The 18,805-nt window shown below is 48.6% G+C and overlaps 1 protein-coding gene across 1 annotated transcript in view; it reads right to left on the bottom strand.

Annotated features, from left to right (window-relative positions):
- PLEKHM1 (pleckstrin homology and RUN domain containing M1) overlaps positions 1-18,805 on the bottom strand; it is a 45,013-nt gene that overhangs the window by 10,029 nt on the left and 16,179 nt on the right. The window contains exons 6-9 of the mRNA XM_084863411.1: positions 11,751-12,150; positions 5,807-6,077; positions 3,605-4,522; positions 1,152-1,297 (exon numbers count right to left, since the gene is read on the bottom strand). Of these exons, the coding sequence (XP_084719537.1) occupies positions 1,152-1,297; positions 3,605-4,522; positions 5,807-6,077; positions 11,751-12,150 (1,735 nt within the window). The remainder of the gene's footprint in view (positions 1-1,151; positions 1,298-3,604; positions 4,523-5,806; positions 6,078-11,750; positions 12,151-18,805) is intronic.

Raw genomic sequence — 18,805 nt, 5'->3', positions numbered from 1 at the left:
GTGTGACCTGCATCGGGACGGGGGAAGGCACCATGTAAGGCACCGCCTGAGTGACTGCGGGAACCGCCTCCTCAGGCCTCACACACACACTGGCAGAACCCGCCTTCCTGGTGAGGAGCGGAGGTCAAATACTCCGCTCACGGTAACGCAGCCAGAACAGTGGGCAGGCTCAGCTGAAGAGGAAAGCCTGAACCATCTTAAAATACATCTCAGTTAAAAGCATTTGGTGAACATAAAGTATCAAAGATGTCATACCAAGTAGACAAAGTGTGTTATGAAACAATGTGAGTCCAGTATAATCCCAGTTTTATAAAAAAGCAGATGCATACATAAATAGATGCATGGTATGGACAAAAAAGGGGTACTACATCTAACCAGAAGTAAGCTTACAAGGTGATCGGATCATAAATCCCTGACTGGGCAGGTGCCGGGGGTAAGCATGGCCCAGGTCTGTACCTTCTCTAGCAAAAGGCTTATCTCTGCCTTGAGCAGGTGAGGTCCACTGTTCTGTGCATCTAGGCTAACACACCTCTGAAATGCCTCTTTTAAACCCCCTTCTCTGTAAGTGCGACCACTCTGTATTTTATTCTGTAAGTTAGTCCCTGCCTTGCTTTCTGTCACCTTCATGTAATCTTCATTACGTTCCCTCTTTAATTGCAACGTATAAAAGAAAGTGCAAAGCTGTCATTCTCTAGAGTATTTGAGGTCTTGCTTCCTGGTAATTGTCATTAGTTTTTTCTATTGTCAGGTTCTTACATTGACAACAGAAAAGGCTGACTGCTCCAAGGGAATATGCAACCAGCTGGCCAGACCATCCACCCATCCGTCTATCCATCCATCCATCCATCCATCCATCCATCCATCCAGTTGCTGGTGCCTTAAACAGATTTGTCACAGCAAAAGTGCAGAAAACCATCTTCAGACTCCTCCCTGAGGACCACGCAGGCACTGACAGAGCTCTGCCAGAGGCTCCAGACCAGCACCGAGTTTTTTCTTGACCATCTTCCCCATATCACAGGCCCTGAACCAGACCCTGCCTTCCTTAGAGCCAAACTCCCCCCAACAGATGGACAGCAGCAGCCAAGAGGGGTGACCATTTCTCTGTCATCCAGCAGCCCTGTGTGGCCACGGCAGGCTGGGCTGGGACTCACCGGGCGCTTGGTGAGGTCCCAGTTGTGGATGATCCTGGCCGGGATCACTGCAGCATCGTCTTGGTGGCAGATGTCGCAGTAATAGAGGCCAGAGAAGGCACAGAGCTTGGGTCGAACGAATGAGAAGCCGATCTGCCGGGAGCAGCCTGGGGAGAAGGAAGGATATTGGGAGAGTGAGCGGCGGGGGCCAGAGCCAGCTCCTGAGGAACACAGGAGAGTCTGAAGATAAAAAAGGAGTATAAAGATAAGAACCACCGCCACTCAGAATCAACCCCATTAATTAATCTTTACAACACAACCCCATTAATTAATCTTTACAACACAGCACTGCAGAGACTTGGCAGTCACACAGGGATGAAGTGGCACAGCCAGGATTCAGAGCTGCGTTGTGTCGGTTCTAGCTGCCTCCTTCCATATTCCCCTGCTTGTTCACCGATGCCAACCTCCTCTAGGTCTGTCCCTCCACTGGGGCCCAGACAAGGAAGCAACTAAGTCAGGGCCTTGCATATCGGGCATAGGAAGTGGACAGGAAGGCAGGAGGAGGCAGGGCCTGGAGCCAGTTGGAAGTGAGAGCTGCTGGATACCCCAGGAAGGGGGGGGCGGGCCAGCCTCAGCGCCTCAGCTGGAAGTCCCGCCAATAGGGAGCAGAGGGAGTGAGTCACTGTGCCAGGCAAACAAGGGTCTGGCTCAAATCTTGGGCACGTGCCCAGCCTCCCACGGGGCATGGGACAGAGTCCCTCCGGCCTCAGGACTGGAAAGGCCGGTTCCTCTGCTTACCAGCGGCCTCATCCTGACCTCCGCGGAATTTTTTCCGGGTCCCCTTTCAGTATCTGTGCAGCTACCACTGGCTATTCTGCGGGGTTATTTCTTTCTTTCTTTCTTTCTTTTTAAAAAAAATATATTTTATTGATTTTTTATAGAGATGAAGGGTGAGAGATAGAGAGCTAGAAACGTCGATGAGAGAGAAACATCGACCAGCTGCTTCTTGCACACCCCCTACCGGGGATGTGCCCGCAACCAAGGTACATGCCCTTGACCGGAATCGAACCTGGGACCTTTCAGACCGCAGACCGATGCTCTACCACTGAGCCAAACCGGCTTCGGCCTACGAGGTTATTTCAAAATTTAAATGAGACAGGCTTTGAAAGCGCCCCACAAACTATGAGACACAAGCCAAGAGGCTGTGATTGGTGTCCGCCTTCCGCGGGGAGGAAGCCCAGGCTGCCCAGTTTCAGTCTTGCCCAAAAGCTGGCGAAGGCTGGCGGGTGGCGGGACACCCGTGTCTCATGGCCACCATGTTGGACAGCACAGTGGTGTGTGTGTGTGTGTGTGTGTGTGTGTGTGTGTGTGTGTATACATTTCTGCAACTTGGTTTTTTTTCTAGTTAATTTCTCACTGCATTCATCCTCATCCACAGTGTGAATCACCTGGGAGGGGGTGAGGGGGTGCGCTGGTGGAGGGCAGAGGTTTGGGGGGCGGGGGTTGAATTAGTTTTCAGCAGGAAACTGCCCTGCCTTCCGAGGGGTACTGACCGCAGACCACTTCCTCCCAGACGCCTGCAGCAGGCTTTCCCCTCAGTCCCACAGGCTGCAGCGACAGGACAGCTCCTAGCCCACTCGCAGCCGCAGCCGCAGCCTTGGCACGCAGCAGCAGGCACGCCACTCAGTTCCCTGGGAGGGCCCAGGGGATGGGACGGCTGTTGGGTTGGGAGGGAAGAGCTAAAGATGGGACATGAAATGCAGAGTATCAGGCAGCCTCGAAAACAGGCAGTAGAGAGGGCCTAAGGGACCGGCTAAGAGCAGAGCTTCTGGGAACAACATAGCTCTCAACTGGCTCAGCCGCTTGCTAGCTGTGTGGACCTGGGGCAGATTCTTACAGCCTTGTGACTCAGTTTCCTCAGCTATGAGTAGAGATAATAGTGCACCTGTCCCAACAGGGTGGCTGTGCGGATTAAATAAGGCAATTCAAATAAAGCATCTGGACAGTACCCAGCATTGATGTAGCAGGTGCACTGACTTGAATACCCAAATGTATTTTTAACTAGAAAAAAAACCAAGTTGCAGAAATGTGTATACACACACACACACACACACACACACACACACACCACTGCGCTGTCCAACATGGTGGTCATGAGACACGGGTGCCCTTTTAAACTTAAATCCATTTCAAGGAAATAAAGTAAAAAGTTCCATTCCTTAGTCTCACCAGTACGTTCCTCACGTACCCAGCAGTTACACGTGGCTGGTAGCTACTGTATGGGACATTTTCATCAGCACAGAAAGCTGTATTGGACAGTATTGAGTAGTAGGAGCCCATTTTTGTAATTTAAAAAAATTGTGCCCACTTGCAAAAATATTTGAAAGGGTACCATGCCCCGGCTCCAAAATAATGCGGTCATGTTGTGATCTGAATGGGAAGGGAAGGGAGTGGAGCGGGGAGGGCGGCGGCACCTGCGCAGAAGCAGCCCTGGGAGTCGAGGCCCTTCTCGGTGGGGATGGCCACCAGGTACTGCAGCAGGAAGCCGTGCTCCCCGGTGGCGAGCCGCAGCACCTCCTGACAGTTCTCGTCCAGGCTGCCGCCCAGCGTCACGGCCTCCTCCGCCGCCTCCAGGTAGGACGCCAGCACCTTGCGCACCAGGTCCCGCCACAGGGCGGCGTCCTCGGCGCTGCGGGCCTGCAGCTTGAGGACGGCCTTGGCCGTGATGATCTTGAAGAAGGACGGGCCGCCGAGGCTGGTGTCGGGCAGGATGTCGCGGATGGTCTCCACGCCGTGGCTGTCACTCAGCATCTTCTCGTCGTTCTTCAGGCGGAAGCAGCGCAGGGCCTCCAGGGACAGGGAGAGGATGCAGGGCGTCCAGGCCCGGTCGGTGAACAGGTACAGGAGGGACTCTTTGATGGCGTCCGGCTCGGGCACGTGGGCGGAGGACCAGTCCAGCGGCGCGCCCCGCAGGGGCTCGGGCTCCGCGGGGTCCGGGTGGGCGGGGGCGCCGCCCTGGGGGCCCTCGGGGGCGTCGCCAGGCGGCTCCGGGGCCGGGAGGCTCACCCACTCCTCCTCCGGCTGCGGCCGGCACTTGTGCAGCGCCTCCCGCACGCGGTCCAGCCAGTCCTCCGCCTCGTCCTGCGAGGAGGCGCGCAGGGCCAGCTTCCGGCCGGAGAAGACCAGCTCGAAGCGGCCGTCGCTGTGGGCCGGGCCCACGGCCTCGCAGCGCAGCAGCGAGCAGGTGTCCACGCAGGTGCGCTCCCCGCCGCGCAGGTAGAGGCGGAGCTCCAGCGGGGACAGCTCGCAGAAGAGCTCCTTCCAGATGCCCATGGCGCCGCGCCGCTCCACCGTGCCCAGCTTCAGCAGGCCCCGGAACGGGTTGGACAGTCCTGCGGGCGGAAAGAGGGGCTTCAGACAGCGGGCCTGGCCCTACCGCCCAAGGAAAAGCATCTGGGTGAAAAAGCATGTGATGTGAAGGAAAGTCAAGGATAACTCCGAGGTTTTTAGCCCAGGCGTCTGGGAGCATTTTATGAGATGAGAAACTTAACTCATAGGACATTTCCATCAGCACAGGAAGTTGTATTGAACAGTATTGAGTAGTAGGAGCCCATTTTTGTAATTTTAAAAAAATTGTGCCCACTTGTAAAATATTTGAAAGGGTACCATGCCCCTGCTCCAAAATACTCTGATCATGTTGTAATTAGGAGAGAAGCAGGTTTGGGGTGGAGAATCAGGAAGTCATTTTGGGACACGGCAGTTTTGAGAAGCCTATCAGACATGCATGGAGCCGATGGAGATGCGAATCTGAGGTTCGAGGGCGAGGCCCATGCGGAGATAAACACTGGGCAGCTGTTGGCATAAAGCCCCTGAGAGTAGGTGAGATGGGCTGGGACATGGGTGTCGACAGAGAAGAGGACCCAGGACTGAGCTCACCTTCCCCAACATGGTTACAACCACATCACATAGGCTGACAGGAAAACCTAAAAGAAGCCAGCCTGGAGACCAGGGCCCCAGGAACCTGGCCAGAATTCTCTGCTGGATCACCGCAAACCGAAAATGAGAGGAAGAGACGGGCTCCAGGGCACACTTTTTTGCTTGTTTGAAACAGGAAGTTCATTTATGAAGGTTATAGAAAAATCAGTTATTAGTCCATTCTGGACTTCCCGGGAGTGGGAGGGTGTGGAGGTCAAGACAGAACCAAGATTTCCAAATAATAAGGCATATAGGATAATTTCAGGGAAAATAGTTTCCATCTCAATATATGATACAATAACCTGGCTGGTGTGGCTCAATGGCTCAGGAGGTCATGGTTTGAGTCCCGGTCAGGGCACAAGCAAGGACTGCAGGCTCGATTCCTAGTGTAGGGCAGGCAGGAGGCAGCCGATCGGCGATTCTCTCTCATCATTGATGTTTCTCTCTCTCTCTCCCTCCTCCTTCTTCTCTGAAATCAATAAAAATATATTTAAATATGTATTTTGGGCATTGCTTTCTGAGACTATATGAGAAAACATACGTAACCCTTTTCCTGCAGTGCTTTCTTGAGTTGCTCATCAGGGGATGGACGTTCTCTTGTGAGAAGACGCCACCCAGCTGGTCATGGGAAAGAGGCCATCGGAAGGCCTTTCCGGAAGGCGTGCCCCTGCCGTGGGGCCCGGAGGGCTGCGGCCACCTACCCATCTGCCTGCGGTGCACCACCCTGAAGTTCTTGTGCTCCCGCGCGGTGGCTGCCGGGCGCTGCCTGCTTCCCGGAGAGGGCACACACGCTTGGTCCAAGGCCCCCATGGAGGAGCTCTTCCTGGGTGCCTGAGAGAAACGCCTGAGAGGACACGGCCTGGACTCGGGAGTCCCGCTGGGAGAGGCTTCGGAGCCGTCTGAGGGGCTCTCTGCGGCTGGCTCCTGGGGAGGCCGGTAGAAGTCATCTTCCGAGATCCAGCTCTTGCTTTTCTACGGAAAGAAGCAAAGACACAGGCGGGTTTTTAAGTTTTTAAAAAAACATCTTAATTGAGATATGATTCCCATATCATAAAAATATATTTAAACTGTATAATGTGCCGAAACCGGTGTGGCTCAGTGGATAGAGCGTCGGCCTGTGGACTGAGAGGTCCCGGGTTCGATTCCGGTCAAGGGCATGTACCTTGGTTGCGGGCACATCCCTAGTGGGGGGTGTGCAGGAGGCGGCTGATCAATGTTTCTCATTGATGTTTCTAACTCTCTATCCCTCTCTCTTCTTCTCTGTAAAAAAAAAAATCAATAAAAAATTTTTTTAAAAAAATAAACTGTATAATGCAATAGTTTTAGTATATTCACATAATTGGGCAACCATTACCACTAAGTTTAGAACATTTTCCATACTCAATTAAAAACAACCCTTTCCACCCTAGCCAGTCTGGTTCAGAGGCTAGAGCATCGACCTGCCAGGATCAAGCCTACAACCGACGTTCGTGCCCTTGACCAGAATCGAACCCAGGAAGGACCCTTCAGTCTGCAGGTCAATGCTCTATCCCTCAAAAAGATATGCTGAAATTCTAGCCCCCAGTAACTCAGAATGTGACCTTATTTGGAAATTGGGTAATTACAAATGCAATTAGTTAAGATGAGGTCATACTGGGGTATGGTGAGCCCTTCATCCAATGTGACTGTGTCCTTATAAGAGGAGAAAGACACACCCAGAGAAAGAGAGAGAGAGAGAGAGAGAGAGAGAGAGAGAGAGAGAGAGAGAGGGAGGGAGGGAGGGAGAGAGAGGGGCACAGAGGAATGTGATGGAGGGAGGGATGGAGCAATGGGTGTACCAGCCAAGGAATGCCAAGGATTGCTGGTAACAGCAGAAGTTAAGAGAAACGCAGGGAACAGATTCTTGAATCCCAGAAGGAATCAACCCTGCCAACATGCAGATTTTGGACTTCCAGCAGAGAATACATTTCTGTTGTTTTACACCAGTTTATAGTACTTTGCTGCAGGATCCCTAGGAAACAAATACAATTTGCAAATCATTTCTCCAATTCTGTAAGTTGTCTTTCCACTTTCTTGATGGTGCCTTTTGAGGAACAAAATTTTTAAATTTTGAAGAAATCCAAATCATGTGTTGTTGGTTTTTTTTTTGTTGTTGTTTTTTTAATGTGTGTGTCTGTGCCTTTGGTGTTGTATCTAAGAAACCATTGCTTAATTCAAGGTCACAAAGAGTTACTCCTGTTTTCTGCTAAGAGCTTTAGTTTTAGATCTTAGAATTAGGTCCATGATCTACTTAGAGTTAATTTATACGTATGGCGTGAGGAAGGGTCCACCTTTATTTTTTTCTTTGTGGATTGTCAGTTGTCCTAGCACCATTTGTCTAAGGGATGTAGAGTTTTTCGGCTCTGCTCATATGGTCTGAGACAGGGAGGCATGGGGGAGAAGGATCCAGAGTTCTCACTGGCAACCCCTGCTTCTGCTCCGCCCTTCAGAGGAGGCCCCCTCGAGGCCAGCAGCCTACCCTCCTCTTCCCCTTCTGTTCTCTCTCCGAGTCTGAAGCTGCTCACTGGCTTTGAGAAGCGGAGTGGGTCTGGGGTCAGGGGCTTGAGGGGATGGATTCTAGCACACCCCCTCCCACCCTCCACTATTTCAAACACTCGCAGCCTTTCTGTGCCTAAGTGTGCAAGAGCAGAGGCAAGGAAGCCGGCTGGGCCACCAGACATGCCTGTCTACACAGAGGAAACGAGTCACACGGGGCCAGTCCAGCTGTTTTGTTAAGTGCCACCAGCCTCAACCTGACATTGCTATTTCCAACCCCTAAATCAAGACTGCCCTCCATGCTCCCTAGACAGTGAAGGGGAGCAGGATTGGGGATTCCCCAGAAAGACTGGTTTAAACAACTTAATTCATTCAGATGCTATAAGGCTCCTTTCAGCCGAGAGAGTTCTGAGCCAGGAGTCTGGGGGAGGCTCACAGAGCTGGGCCTCAGGGCTTCCTCTGAAAACCCTCAGGCTCCGAAGGTGCTTCCTTCTGCCAGGGGCAGGACAATGTGCCGGTGAAGGTGGCTACAGGGGACCGTTTACAGCACAGGCCTCTGAACAAAGCCCCCTGGGCCATCGGCACACACACCTCCCAGCCCCTGCTAATGGCCCTGCTGGGAGAGACCACTATCCCATGAGCCTCAGCTCAGCCGTCATCTACTACCTCCTCCTGGAAGCTTTCCTCACTCATCTCCCTCCCACCCCCCAATCACCCCAAGCTGGGTTAGGAACCTCCATCCACCCGGGGGCCCCATGGAGTCCTGGACTTAGCCCCATCCTCGCATCTACAAAGCCGTTCAGAACGGTCATTTGGATTTGTGTCGGGCATAGAGTTAGACAGATGAAAGAACAAATCTTGACTTTCCAAAACATCTTTAGTATAAAATACCAGGGTGAGGTGAGGGAAGTGGAAGGAGGGGACAAATGTGGACTCTGAGATGATGTATGTTCACTGGTGAGGGCTCCTCCGTCCACAGCGGAGAGGGAGACAGGCAGGAAGTGGGCAGACACACTCCAGGGACCACAGGTTAGCCACCAGGATATCATACTCTGGGGGAAACCTTTTGTTCTCTTAAGCAACGGAGGGGAAAAAAAAAGTGGGAACACTGGGTCCTTGGAACTTCTGCTCATGGAATTGGACCAAGCCCCGTGGCTGTGCCCCACGCCAAGGCCTCCAGGAACAAAGCAGAAAGGGAGGAGGGGAGAGGAGCGCACCACTGTCTCCGTCTCCTCTTCACGCCACCTTCCTACAGCCCGCTCACTCAGGGGCCCATAGCTGGCCAGCTCCCTGCCCCTTCAACAGTGAGGGGAGTCACCATTGACCAAGCATCTCAGCCAGAGCAGCACCTGCCACCAGGGACCCCAGGAATGCCATCTGGAGTTATTAAAGGCATTAGGACACTTTATGTAACGGTGAAACCCAGAGCGGAGTCTGGCTGCGGAGTGAAGGTACCAGGTCAATGTGAACAGGCGGGCCACCCAGTGCGGCCCAGTGACTAGGGAATGGGGGAATGAATGGATCCACAACTCCCCTGAGGAGGTGCTTTGATTCCATGTTACCAAGCAACCCTCTGGCAACCAGACTCCCCTGAAGTGGCAAGGAGGTGGAGCCGGCCCTGGCAGTCAACCTGCCCACCTCCGCACTTGGTGTTGCACTTCTCAGTGTCAATCTACAAGCTGGCATTCCAAGAGTCTCTCTAGAGGGTTCAAGAACTATTGATTGATACCTACTCTCTCCCAGGTACAGTGCTTGGAGCTGACACTACAGAATGAATGGACATGGTCTTCCATATATAGTCAGGAAGACAGAGAATAAACAAATAAACAAATAGAAAATAAAGAGGTAATAAAGAGTGATGAGTGTTACCAAGTGAAGCAGAATGGGAAAAATATTTCCAAATTACATATCTAATAAAGATCTACAATCCAGAATATATAAAAATTATTATAATTATTAACCAATGTCACCCCAATAAATTCAATAATATGGTTTAAAAAAATCCAACCTATTATTACTCAGTAATAAAAAGACAGATATAACCCTGAGCAAAGGTTCTGATTGACATTTCTCCAAAGAAGATACAGAAATGACAATAGCACATGAAAATATGCTCAACATCGTTAGCCATCAGGGAAATGCAAATTAAAACCATAATGAGATGCCATTTGTAATAACAACAAGAAGAACTCTTGGTGAGGATGTAGAGGAATACACTGCTGGTGAGAACATAAAATATAAAAAAAAAATTTGTTTACCATATGATCCAAAAATTCCATTCTTAGGTCTGTATCCAAGAGAATTAACAACATATGTAAAAAAAAAAAACAAAAAACCATACATACATACATACATACACACAAAAAAGTATGTCCACCCAAAAACTTGGATACATCCTACAACATGGATGCACCTTCAAAACATTGTTAATTGGAAGAAACCAATTGCCAAAGGTTACATATTATACGATTTTATTATGTGATATGCCTAGAATAGTATATCTATAGACAAAGCAGGTCAGTAGTTGCCAGCAGGGAGTAAGGCAGTAGGAAGGAGAAAGGGTTGGAAAGTACCTGCTAATGAGTAGGGGATTTCTTTTATGAAAGATATAAAGGCTTTAAAATTAGTTTATGGTGATACTAAAAAAAAAAAAAGAAAGAAAAGAAAAAAAGAAAGAAAGAAAGAAAGAAAGAAAGAAAGAAAGAAAGAAAGAAAGAAAAAAATAATCTATAGTTTAATCATGTGAGCTTGAAATGCACTAAAAGCCCTAGCCAGTTTGGCTCAGTGGATAGAGCATTGGCCTGTGGACTGAAAGGTCCCAGGTTTGATTCCGGTCAAGGGTACATGCCCAGGATGCGGGCTGGATCCCCAGTGGGGGGGGGGGCGGGTGCAGGAGGCAGCCGATCAATGATGCTCTCATCATTGAAGTTTCTATCTCTCTCCCTCTCCCTTCCTCTCTGATTAATAAATAAATAATGTTAAAGGCACTAAAGCTGTTTTCAAAAGGGTGCGTGTGTGTGCCTCTTTCAGCTTGTTCCATGGCCCCGGTCCCATCCTGAGTTATAGGATCTGGAAGTTACAGGCCAAAGGAGCGATGTGCATGATGGAGCTGAAATGGAAGACCATGCACCAGCATGAGCCCAGGCTGCAGCTGGGACAAATCCAGGCTTCCTGTGTCCAGGAGCACACGTGCACAGGTTCCTGTCTGCACTCCATGACATGAGAACAAACGGAAACAGCCAAAGAGCTTGGGTCACCGCTTTGACTGCTGCTCCACTGGCCAGTACTTCTCCAGTCACTACCCATGGCTCTCCCCGGGACATTCCCAGGATTGGCCCCCTCGGGTTATCCACAAACTGAACTGGCTTATTCTAGAAGAGCGCTGTTTAATAGAAATACAATGTGAGTCCTATATGTCACTAAATGTTCTAGTAGCCACATTTTTTTAAATGTAAAAAGAAGCAGGTGAAATTAATTGTAAAGTTTTATCTAACCGAATATATAAAAATATTTTCATTTTAATATGAAATTAATAAATTATTAATGAGAAATGTTAGTCTTTTTTCCATACTAACTCTTCCAAATCCAGTGTTTGCTTTCTTAGCTTATCTCGATTAAGACTAGCCACATTTTAAGTGTTCAATAGTCACCTGTGGCTAGTGGCTGTCAAATTGGACGGAAGTTCAATAAATCTGGATCATGTTGCAAAATGAGTATTTTCAAAGGAATTATATAAAAATATCAATTTATTAATGAGAAGAACTGAGGAGGAAACCAAGGGCTATGGTAGTGAGGTGAAGTTCCTGGCCCACGGCCTTCAGTTGCTCAGTGGCAGTGCGTAAGAGCAGAGAGTCTGTGGTCACGTGAGAATTATCTTCTCAAGGCTGACACGAAGATGACAAGAGATAACCTTGGGAACTGATGGGCACGGTGCCCAGCTTATATCCACTACTCACACGCCGAGAAACATCAGCCCATCATCATGATGCTATTAACACTACCACCACCGGGGGTGGGGTGGGGGTGGGGTAAATGGGAAGAAGGCAGAGACCACTTGGGGTCATCAACTGGGGAAACCATGACTTGGAGACCTTTTACCAAGACCACCCCCAGAACAGCCTGAACACTCACCGGACTGGTGGGTGAGGACACCATGAGGCTCAGTCCCGCTCCGTCATCCACCGAGGGCCTCTGCTGGCCATCCCCTTGGCCGGCTGCTCTCACAGGACTAGAAGGCTGCTGGTCTGAAGTGCTCCTCCAAGTGACAGCTGGGGCAGTGCCCAGATGCTGCAAGCCCAGGATGCCAGGCGCCAGGGAGAGCGGTTCCTGCTTGTGGCCGCCATCTGCAGCCCCGGGGGCTGCTCGGTCAGGGAGGGGCTCTGCAGGCGCCTCAGCGTGCAGGTGTGCGCTGGTGTCGAGGCAGAGGCCGTGGAGGGAGAGGGAGGCCTGTAGTGTGGGAATCTCCGTTTCTCGGCTCAGTCCGCTGGTTGGCACAGAGTTTTCCTGGGCTTTGTTGAATTCAGACAACACCCTAGAAGTTTTTAAACAAAGAAACCTGTGTGACAGGTTGTCAGCTAGAATGCCCATGGCTACTGGGACAGTGGTAAGAATGGAAAACTGCTGTTTTGTTTTGATTTAAGAAGCAACACTTTTTAAAAAACAAAACCCTCACCTGAAGATATTTTTTCCATTGCTTTTCAGAGGGAATGGAAGGGAACAAGTGCAGGGAAAAGAGAGAGAGAAAGAGAAGGGAGGGAGAGAGAGAGAGAAAGAGAGAGATTGATTTTGATTGACGTCGACTGGTTGCTACAAGAACCCGAGATCTTTGGTGCCTGGGCTGACAGACACTCAAATCGAGTCACACTGGCCAGGGCGAAACAACACTCTGACTGCCCCCTCCTCTGACACTCACCACCAGCCTTTCTCTGCGGCTGGTAAGTGAGTTGTGGAGCCCAGGGTCTCAGGTGAGAAGCTCACTCAGCAGAGAAAAGGACTCGATGTGAACGGGAACTGATGGCCTTTACCCACTGCCCAGGCTCCCTGTGGGCTGTAGAGTTTGCCCGGCCAAACAAATGGCTGTGTGGGCAGTCATTTCCCGAAGCTGACTGTGGCACAGCCCGTAAACAGAGCGTCTCAGCTGGGCTCCCCAGCGGCACCAGGGCCCCAGGACTCCAGTCCCTGGGACATGGACTTAGCTGAAGCGAGGACCCACCTTGTTCCTGGAACAACATCTGGGTAGTAGGGTTGGTGTGAGGTGCAAGGGCTGGTCCACCTCAGAGCTGGGTTGGCTATGGAGTCAGAGAAGGCTCCCGTTCCCAGAAATTGCTGCTGGGGGTCATTGTACACAAGGTGTGCAAGTGTGCATACAAGTACACATGGGGTGTGCTCCTGCTCACTCCTCCCAACGGGACTGGCTCTTCCTGCCCCTACATGGTGCTTTTGGGGCCAGAGGGAACCAGTGTTACTGCCTTTGTGTATACACACACACACACACACACACACACACACACAAACGCACACATGCCCGCAAAAACATACTTATGGGCCTTCTAGAATGTGCCCTGGCCAGTGGCTGCTGTCCTCCCTCTCCTGAGGTTTCTGGGAATCTAAGTTCCACTTCTGAAGTAAGTCTATTTGCTGGCTCCTCTTCTGCTGATGAACCCACTTGAGTCCGTTGTGGATAGATGCAGGTTCTGATGACAATAAAGCTGTCTGGAGCCCAAGAGACTGCACACATCTGCCCTAATGGCCTAAACTGGGTAGAAAGACACATCAAACTCTCCTTCACGTGAGGTTATGGAAACTAAGATTTTAGAACTCAAGTTTTTACTTTCTGGCTGAACTCTGCTCTTATCTACACAAACCATCTTAATCCAGAACAACAATTCAAGACGTTCTAGTCAAGAATAGGTGACCAACCCATACATTCATGGGCAATTGATTTGCAACATAGACATTTTAATGGGGAAAGAATAGTCTTTTCAACAAATGATGCTAGTATAAGTGAATAGTTCCAAGCAGAAGAATGGACTCCTATCACATCATGTTAAAAAATGAACTCAAAACGGACCAAGGACCTACAACTCTTAGAAGCAGACAGGTATAAATCTTCCTATCTTTGGGTCAGGCAATGGTTTCTTAGCTATGACATCTACTGCATAAGCAGCCAATAAAGAAATAGATAAATTTGCCGGGACCGGTTTGGCTCAATGGATAGAGCATCGGCTTGGGGACTGAAGGGTCCCGAGTTCGATTCCGGTCAAGGGCATGTACCTTGGTTGCGGGCATATCCCCAGTCGGGGGTGTGCAAGAGGCAGCTGATCGATGACTCTCTCTCATCGATGTTTCTAACTCTCTATCTCTCTCCCTTCCTCTCTGTACAAAATCAATAAAATATATATTTTTTTAAATCTATTTTTATTGATTTCAGAGAGGAATGGAGAAGGAGATAGAAATATCAATGATGAGAGAGAATCATTGATTGGCTGCCTTCTGGGGTTCGAGCCTGCAACCCAGGCAAATGCCTCTGATCAGAATTGAACCTGGGACCCCTCAGTCCACAGGCTGACGCTCTATCCACTGAGCCAAATAAGCCAGGGCTATAGATTTTTTTTTAAATTCTCACCTGAGGGTATGTTTACTGATTTTTAAAATTATTATTATTAGAGAGAGAGAAATGTGAGATAAAAACACTGATCAGTTGCCTCCCATATGTGCCCTGACCAGGGATCGAGCCCACAACCTTTTGGTGAACAGGATGTTGCTCCAACCAACTGAGCCACACTGGCCAGGGCTATATAGCATTCTTACAACTCAGCAATAAAGAGAGCCCAATTTAAACATAGGCGAAGATATGAATAGATATTACTCCAAAGAAGACCTATACATAGCTAATAAGTGCATAAAAAGATGCTCGATATCATTAGACAGTAGTGAAGTACAAATGAAAACTGCAATGAGACCTACTTTATGCCCACTAGGATGGCTATAATTAAAAAACTGCCAATTAACTGATAAGTAGCTAAACAAATTGTGGCATATCCATATAAGGAAACATTATTCAGTCACGATACATGCTGCAACATGGATGAACTTTGAAACATACTATGTAAAGTAAGTCACAAAAGGCCGTGTATTATATGACTCCATTGACATCAAATGTCCAAAATGGGTAAATGCCTAGCTAATGGGCAAGGGGCTTCCTTACAGGGTGATAAAGTGTTCTTGAACTAGATGTTGCACAACTTTGTGCGTATACTAAAAACGACTGAACTGTATACTTTAAAACGGTGAATTTTATGGTATGTGAGTCATGTCTCAGTAAACAGAAAGGTGACCTATCAGAGAAAGGTGTAAATGTGCTGGTGGAATAGTTTGGAAGACGCAGGTGGGTGCTGGTTCCTGCTTGATGGCCTCACTCTGAAAACAGAGCTAAAAGTCCAGGAGTGCGACCTGCAGGGAACAGGGATTGCTGAGTTCTGGGAGCAAAGGGCTAGTCTCCACTGGCAAAGGAGGAAGGAACATCTGCTGACCAGCCGTATGTGTCCAAACCACTGTGACAGGCTGGGCCACGTTATGAAATGAACTAGGGAGACAGATTTCAGGGTATGTTTTCCCATTGATTTTTAAAAAATATATTTTAATTGATTTCGGAGAGGAAGCGAAGAGAGAGATAGAAACATCAATGATGAGAGAGAATCATTGATTGGCTGCATCCAGCATGCCCCCTACTGGGGATCGAGTCTGCAACTTCGGGCATGTGCACTTGACCCGAATCGAAACCGGGACCCTTCAGTCTGCAGGCTGATGCTCTATCCACTGACCCAAACCGGCCAGGGCCCCAATGATTTTTAGAGTGGAAGGGAACGGGAGAGACACAGAGAGAAACACATTGACTTTGTCTCCTGACATGCCCAAACTGGGCCTGAGATCAAGCATGATACCAAGGAACGTGCCCTTGACCAGAATCGAACCCAGGACCCTTCAGTCTGCAGGCCGACACTTTATCTACTGAGCCAAACCAGCTAGGCAAGGCGGGCAGATTTTTATATCCCCTGTGAAGTCCCAGCTCTTCGTGGGCTCCTGGGAGACAGAGTAGTGAATGATTGATTGTGCAATAAATTAGAGGTTCCACCAAACCAAATCCAAGGTCAAGGTGAAATCAAGTTCACAGGGCCTCATCAGAATCAGTTCTGGTCTCAGGATCCAATGAGAATAAGAGATAGATACCTCAACTGGAAAAAGTGCAAGAATGAGATTTTGAAGAAAAGGCAAAAGAAAGAAAACTTTGAATAAAATGCAATATACAAATGAAACAGCCCTGTCTGGGTAGGTCAGTTGTTGCTTAAAGCATTGGCCTGACATAACAAGTCTGTGGGTTCGATCCCCAGTCAGGGTTCATAAAAGAATCAACCAATGAATGCATAAATAAATGGAACAGCAAAATCGATGGTTCTATTGCTTTCTCTCTCTAGAAAAAGAAAGAAAGAAAAAAAAAAAGAACTGAAATTGCTAGTGTTTCCACTTCTCTCTGGTTCAGGGCAGTGGTGATCAAAAACGTTTGCTCAAAAAATCTCTTTGCACATTCACTTAAGAAACAATCTTAAAAAAGCACATGTATTCTATGCACATGCATCTCTGTGTGTGTGTGTGTGTGTGTGTGTGTGTGTGTGTGTGAAATAAATAAAAAGCATGGTGTGGAGATTCTGGATGGCCACCTGGGAAAGAACCGCTGCCAGTGGTTCTGAGCCTGTGGTTTCTTGCACAGAGGTGGCCATGGTCTAAGGATCATTTCCCACAAGGGAAGGCCTCATGACAGCTGGTAAATGTGACTAACCAGCTACTCACAGCAGCACTTACAGCACATGTGTCAAACACAAGGCCTGCGGGCCAAATCCAGCCCGCCAGGCCTTGCAATGTGGCCCGCACCGCGCTGTCATCACTGCACTCCGCTGTCAGTTTATGACATTGTCAGTTTATGACTGTTCAGTAAACCATTCGGCCCGCGATTTAGGCTGGATTTTAGATTTTGGCCCCTTCTCTGATTGAGTTCGACACCCCTAACTTACAGAGACAAGCAGTAGCACTCAGGTCATCAGTTCTCAGGAGCCTTAGCAGTAAGTGACAGTAGCACCACCTACTGGGCACTCACCGCATGTCAGGCACCACTGGAAGCACTGTCTTAGCTCACTTCGTCTTCCTGGCATCCCTCTGAGACATCCTCAGCGCCATTTTACAGCCGAGGACGTGCATGTCAGAAAGACTGAGGTCAAAAAGCTGGTTAAGGAAGACTCGGGTCTGGCTTCCGAGTCTACATTTTCAACCATTAGAATGTACCCAGGCTTCTCTGTGATAATTACAATTCACACTCAACAAACACAAAAACAAACTGTAATGTGGATTCAGGGAAATATTATATTAATACATTTCATTTTGAATGTTAATGGTTTGTACTTTTCTTTATGTTTAATTTGTAGGGTTTTTAAAAAAAATTGTTTTTATTGATTTAAGAGAGAGGACGAGAGAGAAACATCGATCGGTTGCCTCCCACACGCACCCCAATCAGGGACTAAATCCTCTCTAACGTGGGCATGTGCCTTGACCAGGAATCGAACTGGCAACTTTTTGGTGCACAAGATGCCGCTCAACTAACTGAGCTATCTGGCTGGGCTATGTGTAGATGTTCTGATTTTACAACTTCAAGAGGTATATAAGCACAAGGTATCTATGCGTACCTTTTAAGTTACTTTAAGTGATATAATAACAATAGCTTAAGTGAACTCTCAACTGATGGTGAGACTCTTTACCCTTAAAGCACTGCAAGAAATGCTAGGGTCTGTGGGTGCTCAAAGACTGCAGCCCAGCTCTAAGAAGGCTACATATATGTGTTTGCACATCTGTGTGTGTAGTGCATGCTGGGTCCTCACACTAGTGTTGGTCTGTACGTCCTGACCCTCTTCCCTTGGGTTAGTTCCCCTTTAACCACACAGGGTGGATGGCCACTGGCTCAATGACCTTAAGCTGGAATTTTCCAATCACAAGATTCATGAAAGATAAAGAAAAGACATGTGACGAAGAGAAGGCTGGCTGGTCTGTGGGAGGAGGGAGAGGCAACAAATGGCTGAGACATGTGAATGCGCCTACGTCATGCCACAGGCCCAGCGTGTTGGGGCAGGGCCTGCTCCTTTCCAACACGTTCTGGCTAAAGCCTTCCGTGTGACATTTGAAAACTCTACCTCACACACTCAGTGCTCAGAAGCTCCTCCTGGTGCCTACCAGATGTTCTTATGTGTGCAACTCACTGACAGGCATCTCATCTGATCCTCAACCAGCCCTCTGAGGCGTCCTCCATTGTATTTATTTTTTTCAATATATTTTTATTGATTTTAAGAGAGGAAGGGAGTTGGAATTGGTTTGGCTCAGTGGATAGAGCGTCGGCCTGCGGAATGAAGGGTCCCAAGTTCGATTCCGGTCAAGGGCATGTACCTTGCTTGCGGGCACATCCCCAGTAGGGGGTGTGCGGGAGGCAGCTGATTGATGTTTCTCTCTCATCCATGTTTCTAACTATTCCTCGCTGTAAAAAAAAAATCAATAAAATATATTTTTTAAATAGAAATACAATTTTAAAATCTGCATATGCATATCTATTATAGATGTATTTAGAAACACTGGAAGACTAAGCAAGAAAATAATTATGGTTATAGCATTGGGAAATACTTTTTAGGTTTTGTTTTTGTTTTTGTTTTTTTTAAAATATATTTTATTGATTTTTCACAGAGAGGAAGAGAGAGATAGAGAGTTAGAAACATCGATGAGAGAGAATCATCGATCAGCTGCCTCTTGCACACCCCCTACTGGGGATGTGCCCGCAACCAAGGTACATGCCCTTGCCCGAAATCGAACCCGGGACCCTTCAGTCCGCAGGCCGACACTCCATCCACTGAGCCAAACCGGTCCCGGCAGGTTTTTTTTTTTAACCATAAAAATAGATTATTATTCAAAAATTAATGTTAAAAAGCCTGAACGAAGAAGGCTCTGCTCTGGCCAGTGTGGCTCAGTTGGTTGAGCATTGTCCCATGCATCAAAAGGTCAAAGGTTCAATTCCCAGTCAGGACACATGCCTCGGTTGCAGGCTTGATCCCCACTAGGAGGCTGATGGATATTTCTCATTGATGTTTCTCTCCCCC

The sequence above is a fragment of the Pipistrellus hanaki genome (assembly GCF_964339955.1).
Source record: "Pipistrellus hanaki genome assembly, chromosome: 16".
Classification (NCBI taxonomy): Eukaryota; Metazoa; Chordata; class Mammalia; order Chiroptera; family Vespertilionidae; genus Pipistrellus; species Pipistrellus hanaki.
This window is presented reverse-complemented; position numbering and strand designations above follow the sequence as displayed.